Source organism: Erythrolamprus reginae, chromosome 6 (assembly GCF_031021105.1).
Source record: "Erythrolamprus reginae isolate rEryReg1 chromosome 6, rEryReg1.hap1, whole genome shotgun sequence".
NCBI lineage: Eukaryota > Metazoa > Chordata > Lepidosauria > Squamata > Dipsadidae > Erythrolamprus > Erythrolamprus reginae.
The window spans coordinates 83,015,756-83,035,781 of NC_091955.1; the positions used below are offsets into that span (position 1 = coordinate 83,015,756).

At 41.0% G+C, this 20,026-nt stretch overlaps 1 protein-coding gene across 7 annotated transcripts in view; it reads left to right on the plus strand.

Annotated features, from left to right (window-relative positions):
* The first annotated feature begins 162 nt into the window (after nucleotides 1–162).
* ERC1 (ELKS/RAB6-interacting/CAST family member 1) overlaps nucleotides 163–20,026 on the plus strand; it is a 213,730-nt gene continuing 193,866 nt past the window's right edge. For 4 of the 7 annotated variants that reach the window (XR_011559525.1, XR_011559527.1, XM_070756464.1 and 1 more), the window contains exons 1-2: nucleotides 163–316; nucleotides 12,217–13,013. Coding sequence is in view for 3 of the 7 variants with exons in the window: in XM_070756464.1 (XP_070612565.1) it covers nucleotides 12,345–13,013 (669 nt within the window). In the remaining 4 variants the exon portion in view is untranslated. The remainder of the gene's footprint in view (nucleotides 317–12,216; nucleotides 13,014–20,026) is intronic. The other 3 variants (XR_011559526.1, XR_011559528.1, XM_070756465.1) reach the window with 1 other exon arrangement.

Genomic DNA, 20,026 nt, shown 5'->3' on the forward strand with positions numbered 1-20,026 from the left:
GCCCGGGCCGCGAATTGATAGACCGTCCCAATTGACTTCCGGCCCCCCCTCCTCCCACTTCCTCCTCTTGCTCTGAAAAGGGGGGGGCGAGCCACGGCGGGGCGTCACACGCCAGCGGGCGGGGCTGGCGACGACTGGACGGGGGGGGGAGCGCGCGGAGCGGGGCGGAGCCTGCCTGTCTTCGCGACCTGCGCCGCGGGCGGGAGCCGCTGGACTGAGGCGAGGAAGGCGCTTGCTTGCCCGAGCGGCCGAGGGGTGCAAGCGGGGCGAGGAAAAAGCGGGCTTGCTCCGGGAACGCCGGCTGGACGGCTGACAGGTATAGGCGGGGGGGGGGGGGCATTTGGGGAGCAAACGGCCTGGCTCTTACCCGAGACCGAACTAGCTATGAGGCGAGGGATCCTAGCAATGGAAGGGGTGGGAGAGATGGATATGCGGGAGGGGCCTGCCCGCCTTGGTGTGGCTCCCGCCCGGCCTCCCCTCCAGCTCAGGGCCCTACGGAAGAAGAAGGTGGTGTCCCCCCCTTCAAGGCCTGCCTGGGTATCCAGGGTCCCTCCTCTTCGTCCTGGCTGCCCGCCTTGGAATCGAGTGGCCGAGCCCACCCCCGGTCCTCCCCGTCCGGGAAAGAGTTCCCTTCCGAGCCCTCGGTTTCCCCCCCCCCCCCCGCTATAAACCTTGGCAATTATAAAGAAATAAATTATAAAGAAATAAAATAAATCCGTGGAAATTATGGTCCCCACCTCTCTCTTTTAAAAATAAAATAAAATAAAACAACCGGTGGTTCTTAGGGCGAAGCTTGCCAGCCACAGCCCATCATTATTATCCCATCCTGGCGATGATTGACACAGAGCCTTGGAGGGGCGGGAGGGGGGCAAATAAAATATTGACACACCTTATCATACTTACCGCGTGCACCAGCGTGCCTTCTGTCCCTTGTCCTAATGTTTCTCTCTTACTAGTATCACGTACATAAACACTGTTATATCTTGGTATACTGTACTATCAATCCATACTTGACAAAATCAATCGGATAGAGAGATAGGGATAGATTGATAAGTAGGTAGGTAGGTAGGTAGATGATAGATAGATAGATAGATAGATAGATAGATAGATAGATAGATAGATAGATACCGTAGATAGATAGATACCATAGATAGATAGATTAGATAGCTAGAAAGAAAGAAAGAAAGAAAGAAAGAAAGAAAGAAAGAAAGAAAGAAAGAAAAAACTGTCAAGCCAGCCCTTCCATTTGTTCTCTTTGGACATTAATGCTGCTCGCTGGGATCTCTGAAGGAGATCTGGATTGGGTCTTATTGGCTGAATGGATATAACAAGTTGTGCATCACATGAGCAGTAGGATCCTTTGGAGATCCTAAGCGGGTTTAGTTTTTTGATGGGTTTATAGCAGCGGTCCCCAAACTACGGCCCGCGGGCCGGATGCGGCCCGATGAGGTCTTTTAACCGGCCCAGGGCGGCTCACGAGATTTAACTGATCAATATAATAAGCTCCCGAATCTCCTGTCCACTCACCGCGGTCGGCTGCTGAGCGAGGAGAAGGTGGAGAGGCAAGGGGGCGGGGAGGAAAGCGGGCCTGCAATTGGCCTATTTATTTCTCGCCTTTAGGGAGAGAAACTGTTGCTGCCCTATGGCAGAGCAGCAACAGTTCCTCTCCCTAAAGGCGAGAAATAAATTAGCCAATTGCAGGCCCGCTTTCCTCCCCGCCTCCTTGCCTCTCCACCTCCTCCTCCGCGGTGAGTAGACGCGAAATTCAGAAAAAGGCGATGGCAATTGAAAAACTGTCCACTGAGTGTGTGCGTGGGGGGAAGGCGGCTGCTTGAAAATCCCTGACCTCCCTCACCTCCCCCCCCCCCCACGGCACAAGGCAAGCACACCTCGCCACTGACACAGGCTGCGGGGACCGCCCTGTCCCCCTTCAGGGCCTCTTTGACAGCTCTCGGCATCAGCGGACGCCATGGCATCGTTGTTGTTGTAGCAGCCACCCTGCACTGGCCAGTAAAGTCAGCTGCCCGAGAAAGCAGCGCAGGAAAGCGGTGCATTTAAAAAGCGCAGGGCAGCCGCCGCAAAAACAACGGCCCAATGGTGGCCGCTGAAGCCGAGAGCCCGCTCTCCAGCCTCAACACCAGGCTTCGGGCGAACAGAGCTGTGCGCTGGCGGCGGGAGCTGTTGGGGAGGGCTCTGCCGGGAAGGGCTGTGTCAGCGGCGAGGTGGCCGCGCCGGCATTGTTCCTTCTAAGCTGTTTGCGCGACCACCTCGCACAGAAACATTTGCCCCTTTGCCCCGCCCCACCACCCATTCCTGCAAGTAGAGGTCGGGCGTGTTACCGGGAGGTGGAGGCGGCGTGGGGCCGGACGCTGGGTGCCGCGGGGAGGACAAAGGACTGAACGTGGTAACTGCCTCTCAGCTGCAGAGCTGAATGGGAGCAGAGGCAACAGCGGAGCCCAGCGCTGGGGACATGCGGGGCCGCTCATCCAGGGGGGCGTGGACCGGCAAGCCGCCCTCCGTTCTCTCTCTTTCTCTCTCATACACCACGCCGGCAACAAAGAGAGAAAGAGAGAGAGCGGAGGGCGGCTTGCCGGTCCACGCCCCCCTGGATGAGCGGCTCCGCATGGCCCCAGCGCCGGACTCCGCCGTTGCCTCCACCCCCGTTCCAAAGAGGGGAGGGGGGGGAAGAAAGAAAAAAGAGCTCCAACTTGGCGGAAGGCAGGAGGGCAGAACCGAGCGTGCTGCAGCAAGTTTGCTTGGCTTTCTGGGGCTTTTTTTTTCTCCCCCTCCACCACTCCACAGTCCCAGAAAGCCAAGCAAACTTGCTGCAGCACGCTTGGTTCTCCCCTCCTGCCTTCCGCCAAGTTGGAACTCTTTTTTTCTTTCTCCCCCCCCCCCTCTTTGGAGGTGCAGATTTTTTCCCCCTCTTCCCAATCAGCAAGCGCGCGTGTAGATAAGTCCAACCACTTCCACCCCACCACCCGTTCCTGCAGGAAGAGTTCGAGCACGCTACGCGGAGGCGGCGTGGGGCTGGGCGCTGGGCACCATGGAGGGCGAAGGGGTGGACGTATGTTGGTCCTTTGAAACCGCCGCCGTCTCCGTTCGGGTGAATTCAGGGGGTTAGCTGGAGAGGCGGCGGGGGCGACGGCGAAGTCCAGTGCTGGGGCCATGCAGAGCTGCTCATCCAGGGGGCCGTGGACTGGCAAGCCGCGCTCCGCTCTCTCTTTCTCTCTCTGTTGCCAGCGTGGTGTATGAGAGAGAGAGAGAGAAAAAGGAGGGGAGAGAGAGAGAAAGCAAGAGAGAGAGAAAGTGAGAGAGAGAGAAAGAGGGAGAGATAGAGAGGGAGAAAGAGGGATAGAAATCGAGGGAGAAAGAAAGAGGGAGAGGGTGGGAGGGAGAGAGGGAGAGATAGAAATAGGGAGAGAGAAAGAAAGCAAGAGAAAGAGGGCAAAAGAGGGAGAGAGAAAGAGTGAGTGAAAGAGACAGAGAAAGAAAGAGAAGAGAGAGAAAGAGGGACACAGAGAGAAAGAGTGAGAGAGAGAAAAAGAGAAAGAGAAAAATGAGAAAATTATGGAGAGGAAACGAGGGAGAGGAAAATGAAACAAATGAGAGAGAAGGAAGAAAAGAGAGGGAAGAGAGAAGTAGAGAGGAGGGAGGGAAGGAAGGAAGGAGAAATGGAATGAGTTTCTTTATTTAAGTTTAAATTTACTTGTTAATAAAAATGTATAAATTACTTTATTACTTAATTACTTCTTATTTTAAATATTGTATTTGTTCCCATTTTGTTTTTTACTTTAAATAAGATATGTGCAGTGTGCATAGGGATTTGTTCATAGGGGTTTTTTTATAGTCCGGCCCTCCAACAGTCTGAGGGACAGTAAACTGGCCCCCTGTGTAAAAAGTTTGGGGACCCCTGGTTTATAGATTCGTTCTTGCTTACGAGGCACTTGTTTTATTTTTTCTGCCACGAATAGACACTTTGAAATAGTAGATAAGATATTAAAAGTGGTGATATTTTTTTAAAAAATTACAGATTAAGGGTGCTGAAAGAGATAGGGTTACTTGGTGGGGGATTCTGACAGCTCTTGTCATTTTCCCCTTTTAAAAATCCTATTAATAAAAATCCTATTTAAAAGTTTGCCTTGATGCCTTTGCCAATTTAAATTGACAAAGGCGTCCAGAAGGAGTTGGGCAGCTTATATGTCTAATAACTTAAATAAAATAGCACCCTTATAGATACAGAAGTCATCTGTTGAGAATTATGTATGTATCTTGTTGCATAATGTCATATTAACTTTGATAGAGGTAGACATCATTTTAAAACTCGTTTGAAATCACTTTTCAAAATTGCACAGCAATTAAACTTGGAATTATATCATTCAGAATAATGAATTGGAATGTTTTAATTTGATTTGATTAATCCAAAAGAGAACCACTTTGTTAGATGTCTGTTGTTTCACCTATTTCACTTGTTTTGTATTAAGTTATATATTGTAGACCTTTGTCTCTGTTCAGATAAGATGTAGCTATTTTGGGTTAGCTATAAAGCAAAGCAAACAGTTTTCTTATTTTTTTTAAAAAGCAGACTAAATGTAGTAGGTCCTGTCATAAAAGGGAGATGTCTATTTTTACTTTACCTTCTAGAAAACAGTGTGAGTGGTTTGCTATGTTTAACATTGATTTAGGTATCATTTGTTATATTTCAGGCCAGAGAGAAACTATGAGAGGAAGGAGGGCTACCCTGAATTTAATACCTTTTTGTTCCTACTCTAACAGCACACTTCAATATGTGATAATAGCCTGCTTAAGCCACTGCTTAGAACAAGGGGTAGCTGCTGTCTAATGACTCACTGCACTTTATGAAATCCAATGCACTTGAGCCACACAAGAAACAATAAATGGCATTGCGTGTAGTATGAAATCAGCAGCTTTCTGCTCTTTGTTCACGAGGAATTGTAGTTCTGTTCGGAGTTCCTTTATTGTCTAGTGCAGTGATTTTCAACCTTTTTTGAGCTGCGGCACATTTTTTATATATACAAAATTATGGGGCACATTGAGCGGGGGGGGGAAGTGGGGGGGCTAAAAAAAGTTTGGACGAAAAAATTATATCTCTCTCTTCCTCCCTTTCGCTCTATTTCTCTCCCTCTTTCTTTCTCTTCCTTCCTTCCCCTCTCTGTCCATCCCTCTTCCTTCCTTCCTTCCTCTCTTTTTTGCTCTTTCTATCTCTCCCTCCTTCCCTGCCTCTCTTTCTCTTTCTTTCTCTCTCTTTCTCTCTTGCTTTCTCTCTCTCTCTCTCTTTCTCTCTCTCTTGCTTTCTTTTTCTCTCTCTTTCTCTCTCTTGCTGAGCTTCGCGGCACACCTGACCATGTCTCGCGGCACACTAGTGTGCCACGGCACACTGGTTGAAAAACACTGGTCTAGTGCTCCAAGGATAGCAAACAGCCACCATTTACAGTAAATGTTTCTTTGCATCTGGTCAAATTGGGGCTTGAAGAAGGAGAACAACATATGATACATGTTCCAATAATCTCAGAAGGCTCATCCTTTTTTTTAATTAATTTTTATTCAATTGTATTAAAAGGTATAATCCAAAAAAGTATATACTGTACATTAGCATACTTGCAATATTGCAATGCACAAAGAAAAAAAAAGAAACAAAACGCATACATATCAAAATGAACAAAATAGAAAAAAAATCATAAACACAATTTTTACAAATATACAAATAACATATAAGAAAAAAAAGTATCTTATCAATATCCTCTTGAGAGATTTCTTTCTTATGACAAAATTTATTTGGGCAGGGAGAAGGCTCATCCTTTTTATCTGTTTTTATTTCAAGCAGCAAATCCAGTCCTGTGACCAAAGGCTTCCTCCTCTCGCTTCAGGCCTCCACTTTGCAATTTTAGATCATCTTTTTTTTTTTTTTTTGGAGTTAACAATTTTTATCTGGTCTTTTCCTTGCTAACAGGAAAGCATTTGACAATAAGCCTCATTTTCCATTCCAATTTATGTTATGCCAGTAGAGGGGAAATGAGCCTCTACCCAAAATTAACATTCGTTTACGATATATTCTTGAGCCTCGGTTTTGTCTAGTTCCCATGATGCTTCTGTTATTTAGTAGTTTTATCCTTTAAATCAGTGGTTCTCAACTTGGGGGTCGGGACTCCTTTGAGGGTCGAATGACCGTTTCACAGGGGTTGCCTAAGACCACGGGAAAAAACAAATTTCCTATGATGTTAGGAACTAAAGCTTCTAACCTGGTACCTTGGAATATATTTTTACAATCCGTCCAATCAGGCATTTACAATTGGGGTGTCCCTCTGACCCTCCTGCCAATCATCTTAAAGCTCTGTTGGGAGAATTGGCGCTGGACTTACGGTTGAGAGTCACCACAACATGAGGAACTATATTAAGGGGTCATGGCATTAGAAAGGTTGAGAACCACTGCTTTAAATGCTTAATTGAAGGAAATTTTGTACAGCCAATGTGTTATTTTAATCACTTCTTTATTTAGTATAAAATAAAAGCATGTTCTGAGCTACAGAACAGAGTATTTTTGTCAGAAGTACCTTAAAAGTTATATTTTTGGTAAGTATTGGTTCATCCTTTGTAAAGTGGACCATGTGAAAATGAAGCCTTATTTGAAAAGAAACCATCAGAAAAACAACATATATGATAGGGGGGAAACGTGCTCTTTCTAATGAAATAAAAATGAAGATGATTGAAGGTGAGAAAACAGAGCAATTAGAAAAATATGTGCTCTTTCTAATGAAGATGATTGAAGGTGATGAAATGGCTCTCTGTTTTCTCACCTTCAATCATCTTCATTTTTATTTCATTAGAAAGAACATGTTTTTTTCTATCATGTATGTTGTTTTTCTGATGGTTTCTTTTCAAATAAGGCTGCAAATATCAGTCAAGTGGACACCTGGTCCACTTGGCAAAGAATGACCCAATAAAGAAAATGTGAAAGAATTTTATTTATTCATTCATTCATTTTATTGTATTTCTATGGCGCCCGAAGGATTCTGGTACAGAGTGGTACAGTAACTTCAAAATTAACATTAAAGAAAAGCTTGAAATCTTAACCAAGTTATGAGTCTGCATAGCAGAAATAGTAGGATTAAATAAAGTTAAGGAACCCATCTGGAATCCTATTAAGCATCAGGAAAATATTCAGTGACTTATATGATGGATAGTTCTATCATATTTTGTTTGTACTGTATTTTGTTTGTAGTGCAAAACCAATGGGAAAGCCAGATTCATTTAACAACTGTGTCAAGAAAGTTGTAAAATGAGGCAAAACTCACTCAATGTCTCACGTAGCAATGGAAATTTTAGGTTCACTTGTGGTCATAAGTCAAGGACTACCTGTAAGGGTGGGAAAGAAGATAACTATCTTTCTATTGCTTGTGAAATTACCTAATGGAATATGGATCGGTTTTCTCCGGGTCCCGTCAACTAAGCAGTGTCGTCTGGCGGGGCCCAGGGGAAGAGCCTTCTTTGTGGTGGCCCCGGCCCTCTGGAACCAAGTCCCCCTGGAGATCAGAACCGCCCCCACCCTCCTTGCCTTTCTTTCGTAAGTTGTTGAAAACTCACCTTTGTTGCCAGGCATGGGGAAATTGACACCTCCCCTAACTACTATTTTATGTATGGTTTGATTAGGGTTGTGTGACTATTTTATTAATAAGGGTTTTTAAATTGTATTTTTAGATATTGGATTTGTACTTTGTTATTATTCTTGTGAGTCATCCTGAATTCTCGGAGAGGGGTGGCATGTAAATCTAATATATTATTATTATTATTATTATTATTATTATTATTATTATTATTATTATTATTGGCAATGCCTCACTCTCAGATATGGCTCCGCGTGCCATCTGTGGCACATGTGCCATAGGTTCTCCATCACTGGTATATACAATGTTTGTGTATCAATAGTTTAATGGAAATGTTTTCACAAGGTGTTGATGATCAGAACCTGAATATGTATCAGAAAAGCCTATTTATACTTTTCATTGTTTTGCCTAACTTGTACCTAAATGACAGGATATAATTATGAGAACACTGATAGAAATATTACCGTATTTTTCAGAGTATAAGACGCAGCTTAGTTTTGGGGGAGGAAAATAGGGGGGGGGGAATCTACCTACCAGGTATTCATCTGGCTAGCATCGTTAGTCTGATCAGCTTCAGCACATTATTTTATCTCCTGGATAGGGCTTTAATAAAACCTTATTCAAAGAGAGTAACAATGAAAGAGCTGAAAATATTGTTAGCACCTGGTTAGGGCTGGAAAGAAACATTCTGAGCAAGTAGAGAAATAAAAAACCTGCAAAGACTTAGGGCTTGGAAAACATTCTTTGCAGAGAGTAACATTGAAAGAGCTTGCAAGGCAAGAGCTGGGAAGATTGTTAGCATCTAGTTAGGGCTGGGAAAACAAGCTTTGAAAAACGCTACATTCAGAGTATAAGATGCACCCAAATTTTCAGTCTCTTTTAGGGAGGAAAAAAGGTGTGTCTTATACTCCGAAAAATACAGTACATTTTCTTGCTGTTTTAATGGACCTTTAAAGCCCTACATGGCATTGGGCCAGAATACATCGGGAACCGCCTTCTACCGCACAAATCCCAGCGGCCGATAAGGCCCCACAGAGTTGGCCTTCTTCGGGTCCCGTCGACCAAACAATATCGTTTGGCGGGCCCCAGGGGAAGAGCCTTCTCTGTGGCGGCCCCGGCCCTCTGGAACCAACTCCCCCCAGAGATTAGAACGGCCCCCACCCTCCTTGTCTTTCGCAAATTACTTAGGACCCACCTTTGTCGCCAGGCATGGGGGAGTTAAGTTATCCTTTCCCCCTAGGCTATTACAAGTTATGCATGGTATGTTTGGTTTTTTATAATAAGGGTTTTTTAGTTGTTTTTATTAATTGGATTGTTCATGTTGTTTTACCACTGTTGTTAGCCGCCCCGAGTCTGCAGAGAGGGGCGGCATACAAATCCAATTATTAATAATAATAATAATAATAATAATAATAATAATAATTATTATTATTATTATTATTATTATTAGTATTATTATTATTATAATATTTCAGCCCCACGTTCTTAACAATAATCAGTTCCAAAATGCCATTAGTTTATAGAATTGCTGTTTTCATTTGAAAGTCGTAATCTTTAGTATCTGTTCAATGATGAGAGCATGCTTGCTTATGTTGTTGCTTCACATCAAAAATAAATGACACTGAATTTCCTCATGCTAAATAGTTCTGTAATAATATTTAGGATAATCTGTGTTGCCTACACCTTGTCTGTTCCTCCATGGACTCTTTGCACATAGTTTGTGTCTCTTTCCTGCTCTCCTCGCTGTGTTTTTATCAGGCTCTTGCTTTGCTTGGATGTGCTTTTAGAAAGCTCATCCTATTGCACCAAACAGCCTTGGCTTCTCCACCCACAGCGATTCTATTTTTTTAACTAGTGAGTGAGAAACAAAAAAATGCCTCTGTGACAACTCTAATTTGAATGTGCCTTGACAAACTGTATAATTAAGTATTTTTGTGTGCAGATCTTGAGAACAAACAAATCCCAGCTCCCAAGAGTTAAAGTCAGGGTCTGTTTTCCAGCACTGACTTCCAAGTGTGTATCCCCATCTGGAGAGGTGATACAGTGCAGCTTAGCCAAAGCAGAAGGAAATAGGAATCTATCTGTAATTAAGAAGGACACACAAACTACAGTGGTGCCTCTACTTACGAACTTAATTCGTTCAGTGATCGGGTTCTTAAGTAGAAACGTTTGTAAGAAGAAGCAATTTTTCCCATAGGAATCAATGTAAAAGCAAATAATGTGTGCGATTGGGGAAACCACAGGGAGGGTGGAAGCCCTGTTTCCTCCCAGGAGATTCCTAGAGAGGCCCCACAGGGGTTTCTCCCCACCTTTTCGAGCCCTGTTTCCTCCCAGGAGATTCCTAGAGAGGCCCCACAGAGGTTTCTCCCCCCTTTACAGCCCTGTTTCCTCCCAGGAGATTCCTAGAGAGGCCCCACAGAGGCTTCTCCCCGCCTTTTCCGGCCCTGTTTCTTCCCAGGAGATTCCTAAAGAGGCCCCACGGAGGCTTTTCCCCGCCTTTTCCAGTTACAGTTTTGGAGGCTTTGTAAGTGGAAAATGGTTCTTGAACACATGGTTCTTATCTAGAAAAGTTCGTAAGTAGAGGCATTCTTAGATAGAGGTACCACTGTATTTGAATAATGAGAACAATTCTCATTATAACCTCAGAATGAGGTTTTAATAATACTGAGTAATTCTAATAGTCTTAGATGTTATGTTATTGACATTCTGTCTTACTCTGCCAGTTCAGGTTCAGATTTTTAAAAAAAAAAATTGGGCTACTCTTTGAAGAAAGTATGAAATTATATATAAAGTTAAGAGGGTAACGTTTACACTCACATAATCCTGTACAGAACCTGCTCTGTTCTACACAATTGAGGAATCCTCTGATTTTCATTCCTGCTATAGATGCAGACTTTTACTGATATTATTAAACCCCGATTGTCTCTATGAAGCAGACCAGTACATAGAAATAAATTTCCTTATGCTCATTTTCTGCAGACACATAGAAGCAAAAGATAATTCTTTTCAGAATTTGAAGAAGGCAATGTTAACACTAAGTCTTAGGAGAGGGACGGCATACAAATCTAATAAACTATAACTATAAGTGTTAGCTTCAAGTTCAATATAGCATATTTCTATATCTTGCCTGCCAAAGACAATTTACCAAATTGTAATGAGTAATGGTAACCAGTGCCATTATTTTTCCTTTCCATCTTCTCTTGTACTCCAAATGTCCCTCGGGGATATGCAAACATTTGGATTCAAATAGAGCTTATTCAAAGCAGTTTGAATCAAAATATTCTGCACATCATTCCTTTCCCTTCTGACAGCCTAAATATATTATTTCAAGATCTGCTTCTATCTAAATTCCATTCTACATTCTTTCTTTAACTTCTCACCAATTAGAAATTGTACACTTTCTACACCAGGGATGTCAAACTCGATTTCATCAAGGGCCGCATCAGGGTTGTATTTAACCTCAGGCGACTGGGGTGGGCGTGGCCAACTCAATGTCACTCATGTTGACACCTTTGGTGGCCTGAGCGATCTGCCAGTGAAAACAGGCTCCTGGGCTCTGTTTCTGGCTGCATCAGCCTCCTGCAACTTTCTGCCAGCGAAAATGGAGCCCAACAGGGCCTATCACAGCCCTTGTGAGGCCTGTTTTCACTGGCAGAGGCAACACAGGCCAGTCCTTAACTGTTTCCGGGGTGGCCCTGCAAGCCAGATCTAAGCATCATGCAGACCGAATTTGGTCCTTCAGTTTGACATCCCTGTTCTACATTTTCACTTTAATTACATTTTTATACTGGTATATATTGAATAATCTGAAACAGTTGATTGGTAGATTTTCATTGAACTAAGGGCGTTGCTTTTTATCCTTAACAATGATTTCATTATTTTTTTATTTATTTGATTTCTGTAGCTACCCCTCTCAACCAGTGACTCTGAGTGACGTATATCATAAGTGGCACAATGCTATTAACCATGCAGTAGTTGTGGTTTAGATGATGTTTTTAATCTGTTAAATGTTTTGATCCTATAAAAGGAACAAATCTTTTATTTAGAGTCTTATAAACATCACTGCCATATGTCACTTCTGACATATAATTTGCACTATGGTATCTGAAATATTTCTAGCAGTCTCTCCGATAGATGGATTTTTTTTACTTCAATTTAATAACAAAATTCTAAATTTCAGCATTAAAATCTGATGACTGATGCTTAAAAAATTACAAATCTTTGTACCACAATTTTTAAAGGCATGATAATTGAATTTATGTTTCTGCCTTTATTTATCATGGTCTTCATATCCGGGCTCTTTTATTTTTATATATGTGTGCATAAGGAGCTAATTAATAAATGTTACAGTGCACAGGAGTAAAGACAGAGAGAAATAAAGTAGATAAGCTTTCGAGTATAATATGATTCATATTTTACAAATACTCCTGAGGGAGATTCAAAATAATTTTAAAATATTTAATTTCCTTTTCTAAATAATACACCATGTTTTTGAAGTCTTAGTAATATAAGAAAATTTAAAGCATATTGAATTTAATAAGCTCTGTAATAGATTGTGGGAAATGAGATATTGATATTTTTATTTCTGTTTCAGATGATTGACATCAAAAAACTATGATTTCAGGAATGAATGCTTGGACCTAATATAAAAGTAACTGGCCTTAAACAGAATCATAGAAAGAGAATCTCCAGTCCTAATCAAATTACATCCAAAATTCAATCATGTATGGAAGTGCTCGGTCAGTTGGGAAAATTGAGCCAAGTAGCCAGAGCCCTGGGCGTTCACCAAGGCTGCCACGTTCACCGCGATTGGGCCATCGCCGAACCAACAGCACAGGGGGCAGCTCTGGAGGTAATGCAGGAGGTGGAAGTGGCAAGACACTTTCAATGGAAAATATCCAGTCCTTAAATGCTGCCTATGCCACATCAGGCCCTATGTACCTAAGTGAACATGAAAATGTGGGCACAGAGACACCTAAAAGCACCATGACCCTTGGCCGATCCGGGGGTCGTTTGCCTTACGGTGTTAGAATGACTGCAATGGGAAGTAGCCCCAACATTGCCAGTAGCGGGGTTGCCAGTGATACTATTGCATTTGGAGATCACCATCTTCCTCCTGTAAGCATGGCTTCTACAGTGCCTCATTCACTACGCCAAGCTAGGGACAACACAATCATGGACCTGCAGACCCAACTGAAGGAAGTACTCCGGGAAAACGATATCTTGCGGAAGGATGTAGAAGTGAAAGAAAGCAAACTTAGCTCCTCCATGAACAGCATCAAGACATTTTGGAGTCCTGAGCTGAAGAAAGAAAGGGCCCTGAGGAAAGACGAAGCATCCAAAATCACGATTTGGAAAGAACAGTATCGGGTGGTTCAGGAAGAAAATCAGGTTAGTAAACTCAAGACTTAAGTAGGGGGCGGAGGGAGTGGGAAAATGCAGTCGTGATAGTAGCTACGTTTTGAATAATTCATCGCTGTGAAATTCCATCATGAAGATAATAATCCAATCTGACTGGTTTTTAAAAAGGCAGAAAGATTCTGTCTTAGCTTTTTCTATATTGCCTGGGAGTAATTCCATGTCAAGTGGACCAATATTAAAGATCATCCCCACCTTACCATCTCAGATTTTGATGAAATTTGGCACATAGTTTCTTTATGATATAAAACTATGCTGTGCAAAATTGTAGTTCAAAAGATTAAAAATTGAGAGTTCTGGGAGACCTCAAGTAAAAGGTTGCAAAATGCTGAGTCAGCAAAAATGACATTTTGGGCCAACTTCCAGAAGCTGTAAACGTGGCAGTTTCAGTAGTATGTTGGAGGTATTTAGAAAACCTGCACACCTTGTAAGGCTTTATAAACTGGCAAAACCCCATGTACCCAGTCCTCTTACTTTTTACATGGTTCAGGCTCAAACTTTGCAAAAAAACCCAAATTTACAGCAATCTTCAGGCTACTGTAGTTTCAAAACTACTTGGCCTTTCAGATTAATTTTTGGCAGGTGTACTAAGTACACAGCTACAAAAAGGACTTCCAATTTGCAGCACTTTCCTTCAAGTTATTGAAAAAATATAAGAGTTCAAAGTTGGTATTTAATGGGTTTTTGCCAAATTTTGGCTGTCTTTGATGCCCTGTTTGATCCTGTAGGACAGCTTCAATCCTCTTCAATTTAACACCATTAGAAAGAGCAGAGTCTCTTCTTTAAGAATATGTTGTTTTATGTTTGGTGTCTCTTCATATAAGGATTGGGAAAATGTCCTCAACTGTTTGTGGGCAGCCTGTGATTTTTCCACTGCACGCATTATTTGCTTTTACATTTATTCCTATGGGGAAAATTGCTTCTTCTTACAAACCTTTCTACTTAACAACCTGGTCACGGAACGAATTAAGTTCGTAAGTAGAGGTACCACTGTACTTACTTCAGGTTTTCAGCAAAACCACTCTGATAGGGAGCCATTGGTTCGCTGTAATGACCATGGCATTTCCTTAACAACCATGGATTCACTTAAGGACTGCTGTAGTTTTCTTAGTGACTTGCAAAAAAAGGTCTAAAAGTGAGGTTGGTCATGCGATCAACCTTTGTTACGACCTTCACAAATCATGGATCAAGCTCCATTATGCTCAGAATTTAGAATCATTAGGTCATGCTTGCTTGCGTTTGCAACAGCCAAAAATATTCAGACAGAACGGGCATTTTAAACCACCTCCAAGTGAGATTGAGATGGGAACAAGAATACTTTGCTTCTTTCTATAAAGTCCTATTAACCTCCTGATATTTGAACCGAACCTTCTGAGACAAATTTCAAAGGATTCTTGAAAAAGACCATTTTTGAAAGGGGTTTTTTTTTACGATTGAGAAAAAAGAGAGCAATGAGATGTTGAGTTTAATATGAGCTGTAAATAGAATTTATTTACATAAAAAGCCGTAAATATAATTTGTTTATGGATTTTAGATTTTTGATTAACAGCGGAGAGCTATCCTTAATAGCCTCTACAGAAGGTTAAAATTGAAGAAAGGCAAGAGTTTCAAGCAGTTTTTTGGCTTCAGCCCCGTCTTAAACTGGAGATATTAGTCCTCATTGCTCACTTCGGGAAACTATTTAAAATAAAGCTTTTCTAGAAGGAATCGGGGGAATAAATGACACAACTATGCTTTTTGTATTAAGGTAAGCTATTTGTATATGGAATGAAACCAATTGGATGTTAAGTTTTTATTATGTTTTTTATGATATAAAATGTCAGGAATCTTTTAATTCTGACAATTTATGAATGAGTGAGTGAGTGAGTGAATGAATGAATGAATGAATGATGAATGATCCTCCTTTAGTTATAAAGGATAAAATATTTCTTTTTAATTTAAAAATACATGAAAGGCTATGGTTCTTTGTTCAGCCAAATATTATTCAACAGAAGAGGATACCATGGCCTTTCTATATACTTCTGCACACCCTTTCTAATTGTTCATTTAAATCTCACTGTAATTACCACTATAATGATAGGCCTGTGGAACAATGGTCAAAAAGGAAGGGTGTTATTTAAAAGCAGGATGAAATATATAATGAGATGTGTAAGCTTGGTGTCTTAATTTGTCGGTTCATGTCTAATTGAATTGTTTTACACCCTCTATACCTCTTGCATCTAGTGATTTCTGCCCGCTATACTGAAGACCTGAATAATGAAATTTACTTTAAAGAAATAGCCCCACATAGACTTTCAATTATTTGAATATTTTTAGATGAGCTCAAGCCACGGTTATTGATGAAAGTAGTAATGTAAAGCAGTCTTGAATAAATATCTGCCCTAAAATGAATTGAACACAGTTTTCACTGTTTCTTATCAGTGTTGTCAATGTTGAACATGTAGACTGTAAATTGTTGAAGTTGTCGTTCAGCATTCCTGGTTTGGAAATCTTAATACAAAGAGTTAGTGTTTAAATATGATAGCAACATTAGATGAGATCAGGAGTTAGATGTTAGGTGCCAAACTCATGGCCCGCGGGCCGGATGCGTCACGTGCTGGCTCCGCCCCCACCCTGTTTAGCGAAGGGGGGGAAACGTGTTATCGCCGTGCCAATGCGAGTTTGATACCCCCAAATTAAATACTTTCTGCTGAAGAAACTGAGTTTGCTAACTCATAAGTTACTGTAGAATTATCAACTATTTTGGTATTGTGTTATGATCAATGTAAAGTTCCATGTTTTTATGCCTTATAAGAAAGGAAAAGAAAATTTATTTATTTTATTATTTATTATTTATTACTTAGATTTGTATGCCGCCCCTCTCCGAAGACTCGGGGCGGCTCACAACACGTGGAAACAAATCATAAATTATCAGACCAATTTCACTTTCATCTTCTTATACAAATGGTATACTTAGAATGTTCAGAAAACAGAAGTACAGTAGTACCTCTAGATACGAGTTTAATTCATTCCAGAACGGAGCTCGTATGTCGATCAACTCGTATCTGGAACAAATGGCTTTAGACTTTGTTTTTCCCCGCCGAGATAACCAGAAGCAAGGATTGTTGCGCCACCTAGTGGAAGCTCGGCTCATATCCTGAATTTGAGCCCGGGTGTCAAACAGAAATTTCGCTCCCGTCGTAACTCATAAGTTGGAATACTCGCATGTGGAGCAGCTCGTATCTAGAGGTACTACTGTATAGGTAGTCCTCGACTTGTGACCACAATTTAGGATAAAATACAGTTAATAGTATAAAGGCAGACTAGATGGACCATGAGGTCTTTTTCTGCCGTCAATCTTTTTCTATGTAATTTCTGTTGCCTAAGAAGCCTAAAGTTTCTGTTGCTAAGTGTGACAGTTACGTGACACATTTTACAACTTTTCATTGCCAGCAATAAGTGAATCACTGCCGTTGTTAAATTGGTAACATGGTTATTAAGTGAATCTGGTTTTCCCGTTGATTTTGGTTGTCGGGGGGGGGGGGCACAAAAGGTAATCACATGGCCCCAGGACATTTCAACGGTCATAAATATGAACCAGTTGCTAAGTATCTGAATTTTGATCATGTGGCCATGGGGTTTCTGCAGTGGTCATAAGTTTGAAAAACAGTCATGAATTACATTTTTCAATGAAAGGTCACTAAATGAACTGTTATAAATTGAGGACTAGCTGTATTGTAATATTAAACATTGTTTTCGCACTGGGGTTGCCCGTTTTTTAAGAATTAGAGCCCTCCTTTCCAATGCAACACTTCTACATACAGTACTTGTCTAATGTAATATCAGTATTGGTGTACTGCTTTCCATAATATCATTTATACCTGTACTTTAGCTAATAAAACTCTTTTTCTAAGTATCCAAGTGGTACAATGATATACGGCACAGCATGAAAAAAAAATAGTTATCTGACCATAATGAAGCTTTTATTTAGTGAACCTTGCTTTACCCAACTTTCCATGCAATGGACTATATTTCTGCAGTGATTTACATAGCTTGCATGATTATGTAGTGATGCAAATTATATAAATTAATGCCAGCCAGTAGGTTAGGCCATCACAATGACCCACTTCATTCATTCATTCATTCATTCATTTATTAGATTTGTATGCCGCCCCTCTCCGTAGGCTCGGGGCAGCTAACAACAATAATAAAAACAAGCATATAACAAATCTAATATTTAAATTGCTAAAAACCCTTATTAAAAACCAAACATACACACAAACATACCATGCATAAATTGCATAGGCCTAGGGGGAAGGTATATCTCAATTCCCCCATGCCTGACGACAGAGGTGGGTTTTAAGGAACTTACGAAAGGCGAGGAGGGTGGGGGCAATTCTGATCTCTGGGGGGAGTTGGTTCCAGAGGGCCAGGGCTGCCACAGAGAAGGCTCTTCTCCCGGGCCCCACCAAACAACATTGCTTAGTTGACGGGACCCAGAGAAGGCCCATTCTGTGGGACCTAACTGGTCGCTGGGATTCGTGCAGCAGAAGGAGGTCCCGGAGATATTCTGGTCCGATGCCATGAATAGGTCATAACCAACACTTTGAATTGTGACCAGAAACTGATCAGCAACCAATGCAGACTGTGGAGTGTTGGTGTAACATGGGCATATTTAGGGAAGCCCATGATTGTTCTCGCAGCTGCATTCTGCACGATCTGAAGTTTCCGAACAATCATATTTGACAATCATTTGTAAATTACAAATGTAACACTAAGATGTCGTTTCATTGTAATTCAATTTTTTTTTTGCCAACTTTAGTTCTTCCAAATTTACTATACAATTCTAAATTTAGTCCCAACGTATTTGCGTTGGAATAAAACTAAGGGGGAAAAATGGTGCGCTCTAGATGATTTAGACTATAAACTCATATGATCTCTAGCCAGGAATTGAGTTTTATTTATGAGCCAGCTGTTATTTGGTTTGCAAGCTGACCTTTTCCCCTCCTGAGTCCATAATGTAACAAAAACCCAGGTGGAATATATCAAAACATATGCCTCTCCTTTCCTTGGTTATATGCCATGTGCTTGGAGATAAACACATTTTGATTCTCCATTCTGTATAACACTATGTGTTATACACCTATGCAAGCCCTTTGTTCAGAATCTTCTACAGCCTGAGTAGATCTTTTGTTCATAATTTTAGTGCAGTTTTTAATAAACATAGTAAAAACTTAACACATAGTAAAAGTAAAAGAAAAAAGAGTCCAGAAGATTGTGGGAAAAAGGGAAAAAAAGGAAAACAAAAGAAAGGCAACAAAGGCTGTAATAAAGAAGTGGTTTCCAACTTTCATTACCTGGAGCATAAGCTAACTTTTCCTCCTATTTTAGAGTTAAAAATACAAAAAGGCTTCTCTGCATAGTGTAAATTTTAGCAATCTAGAAATCGTATCTTCTCCAGCCTAATTCAGGAAAAAAACCTATTAGGAGTTACCAGAAGTCTCAAACAAATAGTTTAGCCCTGATCAAATAGTCCAACTTTATATTCCTTATTTTTGTTCTGCTCAGTCTTGAACTTTAAATCACTCCTATGACATTTGATCTTTTATCAATCTTTGGCATTTAAAGGGAGTCCTCAAAACTTTCATCAGCCTATTTTTTAAAATCTCATAAAAAGACATCATCTTGGATTTTCTTGTTGCAGCTGTTCCGTGTCCAGATCCTTGATTTTCTATATTTTTCAGGTAACAGTTTTGTAAAATTTTTCTCATCATCTCTTTAAAAATTATCTATTGAAATCTGTATCCTTACTAAGATATTAGTTATTAATATGTCAGACAATGTTTCTAAAAACTAAGATAAGAAAAAGTTATAGTCAGCTTAGCCAGGTTAACTCTTTTCTGCCTGGGCCTTTAGTTCCCCCTAGTGTCCATTTACAACATTTATCCAGCCTCAGTTCCTAATTTAGCTTTCATTTCGTTTCAGTCATTTCCAGTGAATATATTATTTAATTATACTTCTTTTTAAAATGTTACAGCAAAAATAACCAATATTCCAAATGTCTCTGGTCTCCCAATCTATACTGATCAAAGAAATAAAGGGAAAACTTAAACAACACAATATAACTCCAAGTAATTCAAACTTCTGTGAAATCAAACTGTCCACTTAGGAAGCAACACTGATTGAATATCAATTTCATTTTGTTGACACACATTCAACTTTGTACAGAACAAAGTATTCAATGAGAATATTTCATTCATTCAGATCTAGGATGTGTCATTTGAATGTTCCCTTTATTTTTTTGACCAGTGTATTTTAAACTTTCTTAAATCAAAACCTATTTTTCCTTTTTGCTAAGGGTATATTTTAAATTCTTAAGTCTCCATTTAAAATTGTTTAAACCCAAAGAAGGTGAAGCTCACCAGGTGTCCAATGAAGCTTATCGTTTTGAAGGTCTCTAAATATCCACATGGTGGTTAAATTGAACATTTCTGAATACAATTAGAAAGTGAGTTTGGCTGCCTTAGTGTTCTTATGAATGGCTGTATCTTCTGATAACAAAGATGTCATCTCCCTTGGTTCCTGGCACTGGAAGTCTGGTTTAACCAGATTTCTCCGTACTGAAGGAGCGGGTCCAGCAGTCACATGGGTTGCTCATGTCCAATCCGGTGGAACTGAGCCTAGTATTAAAAAAGCTTGCCGGATCCGCCCCTTCCCCAGAATTCGCTCAGTTCGCATATCCTGCGGTTGTATTGTGATAGCTCGTTCAACATTCTAACACCTTCCCTTCGATCTTTCCTTCAAAAAGTAGTAAGATTTATTGTCTTTATTTAATTACTTGCACTAATTGCGCCAGCCGTTTAAAAGAAAAAAGAAAAAAACGCGGCTTGGCTTTCTTTACTTGGGAGAAGTTGCGGTTTCGTTTTCCCCCGGCGGTTTTGCCGGTTACGATTCCTGCGGCCGCTTGTGGATTCTTCTAATCCTTTGGCCTGGAGGTCCTAGTGCAA